This window comes from Arachis hypogaea, chromosome 3 (genome assembly GCF_003086295.3).
Source record: "Arachis hypogaea cultivar Tifrunner chromosome 3, arahy.Tifrunner.gnm2.J5K5, whole genome shotgun sequence".
Classification (NCBI taxonomy): Eukaryota; Viridiplantae; Streptophyta; class Magnoliopsida; order Fabales; family Fabaceae; genus Arachis; species Arachis hypogaea.
Window position 1 is genome coordinate 23,266,051 of NC_092038.1, and position 8,234 is coordinate 23,274,284.

The 8,234-nt window shown below is 26.7% G+C and overlaps 1 protein-coding gene across 1 annotated transcript; it reads right to left on the reverse strand.

Moving 5' to 3' along the window:
* Positions 1-790: 790 nt before the first annotated feature.
* LOC112789878 (protein trichome birefringence-like 39) lies at positions 791-7,866 on the reverse strand. Its single transcript, XM_025831991.3, has 5 exons — positions 7,477-7,866; positions 6,612-6,783; positions 2,617-2,792; positions 1,822-1,980; positions 791-1,674 (listed from the first exon to the last, which is right to left on the reverse strand). The coding sequence occupies exons 1-5, from the start codon at positions 7,767-7,769 to the stop codon at positions 1,386-1,388; spliced, it is 1,089 nt and encodes a 362-aa protein (XP_025687776.1). The 5' UTR covers positions 7,770-7,866; the 3' UTR covers positions 791-1,385.
* Between the last annotated feature and the right edge of the window lie 368 nt (positions 7,867-8,234).

An 8,234-nucleotide genomic window follows, 5' to 3' on the forward strand; every position in this document is an offset into this window, starting at 1 on the left:
GGACATTTTTTTCTGTTATTCTTTCTCTCCCTTTCAATTTTCAATTTGTTTCTTCCTTTCAATTTTTATTTATTATTATTGATGATGATGATGATTCCAACCATGAGTGAGCGATGGTGGATGGGGTAATGCATAGTGACAGTAAGATTGGGTGACATAGAAGTTGATGACGATGAAAATAAGTAAGGGCAGCAATATAAATTGGTAGTAGTGAGATAGAATAGGAAAAATAAAGGTGACGTCGATGATATTTGAAAGAAAAATAAAATTAAGGATAGATTAGGAATGTCATAAAAATTTTAACAATTGACTAAAAAATAATTATTGAGTAGTGTTTAAATCATTTTGTCAAAAAGAATATATTTTTGGAAATTATTTTATCATTATTATTTTATGGGGATCATTTTGTTAAAATTAAAATTTTTCGAAAACCAAAATAATTATTTACTCTTTAAGCCGGTAAAAAAAAAAAGTTTAAAATCCACGAGCTAAACCTCCGGTCTTTTTTCCATGTGCATTTTACTTTGCTTACTCACCTCGCATATTTGCTTTCTCCTCAAGTTCTACCTTTCTTACTTTTAATCTTCATGCGCTTAAATTCTACATTTATGTTAATTTGTGAAGAAAAGAGAGACTCTATAAAAATAAAGGCTTTAAAATTGAATTTAAAAGTTGAATTCTACATCTCTGAAATTGAATTTAAAACACATTTGTTACTCAAAAATCTAGACACTAAGATATTGATAAGAAAAATCACTTCGGCTCTGTAAATTATGATTGTGAAAATAAATTTGATTACTAAGTTACATTATTTATTATTGACAGTCGACGAAGAAAACAATTACAATAGTACAATGCAAGGCAAGTTTCTGCTAGAATAATCTACATTTACAATTTAGAGCATCAAGCCTACTTATTGTCCACTTAAACCAACAAATTGCAAAATTAAATGTCCCCTAGAATTGAAAACAATTGGTTTTCATCTAACAATTACTACTATTACGTATACATACACAGTATAAAACATTACGTCGATTTATCCTTTATTTATTATTGGATATGATGCAAAACCCAATCCATTTACATTGGGTTTATATTTTATCCTATCCAACAATAAAAAGAATAAAATCAACGTAGGTGATCATTTTCACGAAGACATCTTCATTTGAAAATGATATTACGAACTGTTAGATGGTTTAGCTAAGTATATTCAATTAAATATATCAAACCATCTAACAGTTCACACTACCATTTTTACATGAAGATGTTTTCATATAGAAGTAACCACCATCAACGTAATATCTCACACATAAAGATCTGTTCCAGAACAATTTTGACCTAACAAACAAAGTTTTCAAAGTGTATTTTTTCTTTTTCTTTGGCCTTCAAGCAGCAAGAGAAGCATGAAGAAGCTCATTCCAAGTATCAGGAAGACCTGGTAGACACCAATGGCTACAATCTGTAGCCATAACTCCACTATAGGCTTCAGGGTGTGCATCTTTTCTGTACTGTGAGAGAGTGGTCACATCCAAGAAATACACTGGCTTTGTTATTCTATTAAGCACCTTGCTCACCACAGTCCAAGCCATTGGTGTCCCTCCCGGGTACTTCAACCCAAAGAATGGTTCTGTCTGACTCATACATGACTTTTCTGGCTGATTCCAATCTCTCCCCCTAATTTTAGAAAAATATGGAATTAGTTTAGAGAAATTTTAAATTTTAGAAGCTATAGAGCGTATATATGTTGAGAAATTTAGGGCAGTAAAATATAACTAAGTGATGGATTAATGAAGCAGAGTGAAGTAGAAATGAATAACTTACTGGTAATGCACAGGGGAAATGCCTAAGAAGAAGACCTTGGTTTGTGATGGATTTATGTTCGTCTCAACCCACCTCGCCCATGTTGTTAGTCCTGTGTAGAATGCAACCATACGGTTCATGTCTTTGTACAACTTGTTATTAATTCGAACATAGTCCCACCTGCCATCAATTTTTTTGAAAATTCAACAAATAAAGTTGCATTATTTTACCATTAAAATTTGAATATGGATATGAAGATACAGAGGTAGTTGTTTCTTTTTATGAAAAAAGACACATATACTAGGAAGATGCCATGCTATCCAAAAATTGAAAAACTGACAACGAAGATTCTAAAGGAAAAGAAAAGACAAATAATCTCAAAAAAAGTAGATATTTGACAAAATAAAAATTCAGACGTCAAATAATCTTGTTTTCGTTAACAAATAACCTTGATTTCGTAAATGTGAGTGACGACACGAGTACAAATTTTTATGATAAAAATAGAATTATTTGATAACTGGACATTTTCTTTCAAAACGAAAATTCTAGTGTAATTATTTTTATATTAATAATTAAAAATATTATATAATTTAATTAAATATATTAAATTATTTAATTTTTTTAACTATTAACTTTATATAAAAATATATGTATATAAGTTTTTATTTGTTTCAAATATTTATTACTTTCAAGCATTTTCGATTTTTTTTTTTTTTGTATTAAGAGCTGCCTTGTTAGTACTAAAATGTAAATTTTCTTGCATATTATTTTGGTTTTGATAGTTTATTTAAGAAAAAAAAAAAGAATTGATCTTACGGTTGGGCGTTTCCGGTGTGGGTCCACCAGTGCCACGTGTTGAAAACCAGAACGTCCATTCCTCTCCAAGCGTCACCACTCTTGATTGAGTCAAGCTTCAAAACTCGCCCTGCTTTTTCATGGTCAAGATCTACTAAATATGCTGTTCGGTACAGATATAATTCTACCCCATAGTCCTGAAAATGTTCCACAACATTTTTATTTTTATTTGACAAATTACAGAATGTAAGTATTGCATATAACTTGTAAGTTACACTAATAATATTGCATTTACAGAACTAAATATACGTAAATGCATCAAATCTGAGATAGACCAGCTATAATCACTAATCAGATACTGAAAAGTGAAAACCATACACAATACAATTCCTCTTTTTTATTATCTTCTGAATCTCAACTAAACACATGAAATTATGTATAATTATTTCTAGTAGTATGAAATTGGCAGCATAGTATTATGGAAACTTATAAACTAACATAATGAAAAGGCAAATATGTAAAAAAGAAAATAAAAGAAAAAATAATATAATGTTACGTACAGTTTCTGGTTTAACATAAAACTGGCATGAAAAATTAGATCGCTTTCTCTAATCATTGCCAACTGAGACATTTGATTGAAAAGTTTGTATATGAAGCAATTAATTAGGCTTTGGCCACTATTGGTTGAACAAAATGGACACGAAAAGCAGTTAATAGATTTTCTACACAAAAGTAGAAAATAGACGAAAACAAAGAATTGGAAAAAATACTGTAGCTGAGAAAAATAATAATGAAAATAAAGTGAGTAAAACAGTTTCCTCATTATTGAAACTAAATGAATATATGGTTAACTGGGACTCCACGTCTGTCCTAATAATTGGTAACTAAAATTTTGTCCTTTTATCTTTATCTTTTCGTACTATGAAAATTTCGTGCACGTTTGAATTTGGCCAATTGGAAAAATTAACAGTTTAAGATAATGTACAAAGAGATTTGAGATATTTAGTGCTCATACTCAATTGCTTGAAAATGGCACAAAATATATGCAAAATACTTGATAAAACACAAATACCCTATAACTTTTTAAGGAAAAATAAAGATGAAAGAGAAGTTGATAGGACTTGCATGGATAGCAAAACATATAAAACAAAAAAACTGAAAAGCAGTAGATTGTAATGAATTGAGTTAATATGAGTCATGCCATAGTATAGAACTATAGATACATACAAGGTATATTTGTAATTTGAGTCTTTTAAAAAAATTATTGATATTTGATCATATGTAATTTAAAATGCTAAAAAATATTTCTTCAAATTACTCTATTTATATTTTCAGAAAAGTTTAAACTTTAGTTTTTATAGAAAATTACATATTATAAATTTTATATAAATCATTAATATTTTTATTAAAAAAAGAGTGACTTTTTATCAGAAAAGCTGAAAGTGAAAAAAAATCATATATATAATTATTATTCATTTATTTATACCGACAATGAGCTAGCAATGTCCCCAGCAGGAAGCAAAGGGTTCCCACCGATCAAATCAAATATTGCTCCCACTTTATTACTTATTAAATAAAAAATAAACATCCAAATTAAATTTTAAAAAAAAAATATTTTGACCAAAGAGTAACATAAAAGTAGGACCTACTCCAAATATTAAGAACTACATCAATACTTTATTCTTAATTTTTTTTTTAAAAAGGTAAAAGAAAAAATTAAAAGCAATAAATTTTCTGCACACCTTTCTTTGTAATGTTTTTAAAGACGAGCGGAAAAGAGCCATGTTTTATTTTGAATGAATGAAAAAGGATTGATTAGTATGGAGCGAGATACATAAAAAGGTAAGATTTATATTTTCTTTTGTTTTAAGATACATACAAAGATAAATGATTAGAGTATTATTTTTATCCAAACATTTGGCATAAGCAAGCCTTAATATTATTTTTAGTTTTCCTTTTTGTCTTATTTATATTATAAATATTTTAAGAAACTCAATATCCACGGTTAGTTCAATAAAAAATACTACTAATAAAAATGGTGAAATATTCATTAAAAAATCAACCTAATTATAAAAAGTTTAAGATATTATAGTCTTTTTCTCGGCTAATTTTTTTTATATAGAAAAAATATTGATATTTTCGTTAGAAATAAAATATTTGGTATAATTATAGATAAGTGAATTTTTTTTTTGTAAGAAATCAGCACGTGGAAAATGTGTTGGACACGTGATAACATCCTGGCCAACACGCGGGAGGCGTGCTGTCAGTGGCGGAACTTGAAATAAAATTTGAGGGGGGACAAATAGAAGGTAATTGTCAAAATGCTTTTGATATGGATTCCATTTAAGATAAGTTTGTCTAATCTCATCTCTCTTATTTGGGTGATATTGCCAAATTTAAAGCCATTTTCTAGGGTGTCGTTCCAAAAAATTAAGATTAAACTCATCAGATATAACTTTTTGAATTTTTGAAAGTTGTATCTCACTTTCTTCGTGATTCATTAAAGTAGAAGAACTATCTACAGGTGTTAATATTGTAAAAATTATATATTCTACTTCTTAAATATTAGCCTTCCTCTTAAAAAATGCATCAATTCTTTGATTTTTTTATTATTATTTTATATAAAAATTTGAATATATATACTGTAAAATATGTAAAGAATAAGTTAAAAAGACAAATATTAAAATTTATAATATTTATTAAATTTTTTTATCAATTTATACAAATACAATAATATTAATACTTATTGAATATTTTATTATTTTTATCATATAAAAAATTAAATTAAATAAACAGTAAAATATAAAATAATATTAAATTAAATAAATAAAAAATATTTAACTTTTTATATTTAAACTTAAAAATAAAAAAGGTGTTACTTGTTGAACTTATTGACTATTTTAAGTCATAGTAAAGTATTTAAATTAATTGAATTATTTTTTATCTTTTAAAAAAATACTACTAATTTTTTAATAAAAAGTTTGGGGGCCAAAACCCCCCTTGTCTGAACTAAGCTTCGCTCTGCATGCTATAATACGTGAGGACGTGTTGAATAATTTTTACAGTATTGTAATACACTTCAAATGTCAATATTCAACCAAAACACCTTTTTTTTCATGTTAAAAATAATTTCTGCTTTTTCTCACTCTACATTATTAACAAGTTTTTCTATCTATATAAAAACACATTTTTCTGTAAATTACAGAAAAAAAAAATTCAAGAATATATTCATCATTTGTCGGTAGTTTTAACGTTGTTTGTGGTTAAAATAGAATTGAATATTTTTAAGGCCATTATAACATAAAGAATACTTTACCTAAAATAATTAATATTTTAAGTTATAATTACCCTAATAATGGTTAATATCTATACACATAAGATAAACAAAAAATAATAAAACAAAAATATATTTAATGGATTAAAATAATTGACACAATAAAATTAAAGAAACTAGAAACCATCAAAATTTTATTTTTTACTATTACTTAACTATCAACTCAATTTTTTTAATTTAATTTTTTTAGTCTAATAATCTAACATATTTTATTTCATATTTTTAAATATTAATAACTAATTAATCATCAAAAATAATAAATTTTAGAAAAATATTATTTATACATCAAAATCAGCCACTAAAATTATCCATCAATGTATTTGTATATAAATACATGTGTAGTTTAATTTATTTTTATAATGTATTTGTATTTCATCATGTATTGTATACTAATAGCTGATTTTAGTGGCTAATTTTGGTGTACACGTAACATAACCATAAATTTTAATAGTTGTCTAATATTCTTTAAAATTAAATTCAATGTTTAATTTCAAAAATACAATTAAGCATCTAAAATAGAAAAAACTAATAAAATAACATCTTTGTGTTAGCATTTTTGTTGGACTTTGGATGTCTTATCCCAACGTGTCTGTGTTACAAAATACTAGCAACACTTGTCGAAAAATAAAACAGCACATGGAGGAAAAAAGAAAAGAAAAGAAAAGAAAAAGAGAAGAGAGACCTGGAATATGACAGAGGAGATGGCATCTTTTTGTCTGAAAGTGGTTCTTGATTTGGGCACCCAAGCATGAATCATACACGCTAATGAATTAAACTGATTCAAACTCAATGAGTCACCCACAAACATGATCTTCTTCCCCTTGAATTTCTCCAAGAACTCCAACCCATTGAACCTGAGTAACATACACAACAATTACTATAATCTCCACCCTTAATTATTAATTCAACCCCCTACAACTTGTATTCATAAAGAAAAACTATTGTCATATATTAATAGTAGCTTCTAATTCAAAATATAATACAATAAAAAAAAAACTAGTATATCTAAATGAATAATGTTACCTGAAAAGTAAAATTGGAGTGAAAAGGGAAAATTATTTTTTTAATAAAGTAAAAGTAAAAAAAATTATGTATTTTTTATCTAATTTTATTTTAAATAATTATTTAAATTAGTTCTCAAATTTTTAAAATTGAATATTTTAGTTTTTTAAATTTCAAAATAGTTTCTTTAATATTAGTGTAATTTAAAACTTGAGAGCTAAATTCTTATTTTAAAAATGGAATTGATTTGGATAATTATTTATTTATTTTTTATTAAAAGTTTCTTATTTAAATATATATATATAGCTTATTTTGAAAAAATTGTCATGTCACGATTAGATACATTCTTAATGAGTAATAAAAACGAAAAAAAAAACACTTTATTTTGAGAGTAAAAGAGAATATAACATAAGACTTAATATTATTACTATGAGGAGCAGCAGAAAACAGTACTAGAACATAAAGATGGTGAAGAAGAATGGAAAGTGAGTAAATAGTAAAATGTGATAATAATAAATAGAAAAAGAGAAGAAGAAAAAAGGTACCTTGGCATGGGACATGAAAATGGCATCCACCTAAACTTCTGGTACATTTTATCAGACCTTCCATTCTTCTGGCAATTGAATTGTGGATCTATGAAGGGACACTTTGAAGGGTCATAAAGAGGATATGAAGGGTCATACACCCACTTCCCACGGAACATGTTGCATTTTCCTACAAGCTCTCTATTCGGTCCATTTTCATTTTCATTCAAGCTTGAAGCTTTTGTTAGGTGGCAAATCTGAAACAAGAATATTGAAGAAGCAAGCAGTTTTAGGAGTAATGGCACTGAACCCATTTTCTTGGGTTTCGATACCCCCCTTTTCTTTTTTCTAAGGAAAGAAAATAAATAAAGGACGTGTTCTCAAGGGAACCTTGTCACCAACAAAGTGTATATATAATACCTGTGAGCGTGTTAACATTAATCTGAGAGACAGGGGTAAAGAGGGCTTTTCACTTATTCACATGGGTGTGAAAGGACAAAGGAATAGACAACAACTTGCTTCCATTTTCTTTTACAGAGATGTTTAAAAAATAATAAAATTAGTTTAAAATTATTGTATTTTATATTCATTAATTATTTTTAAAATAAATATATAATATTAGATATAATAAGTATCTAATCAACTTGAATCGACTAAATGATCAATTTATTTATTCACTTAGATAAATATTAGAAGTTCAAATTTCGTTTTGTATATACAGTAATTTATTGACCAACACGCAATAGATCTTTAAATGGAGTTTAGATCTACAACAAAAT

What these genes read in the sequence shown, in the direction of transcription:
- LOC112789878 (XM_025831991.3), bottom strand. Translation starts at nt 7,769, where the DNA reads ATGGGTTCAGTGCCATTACTCCTAAAACTGCTTGCTTCTTCAATATTC. An exon ending in CACACCGGAAACGCCCAACC is followed by an intron (nt 1,981 to 2,616) that starts GTAAGATCAATT and finishes AATTGATGGCAG; the next exon opens with GTGGGACTATGTTCGAATTA. An exon ending in ATTTCCCCTGTGCATTACCA is followed by an intron (nt 1,675 to 1,821) that starts GTAAGTTATTCA and finishes TTCTAAAATTAG; the next exon opens with GGGGAGAGATTGGAATCAGC.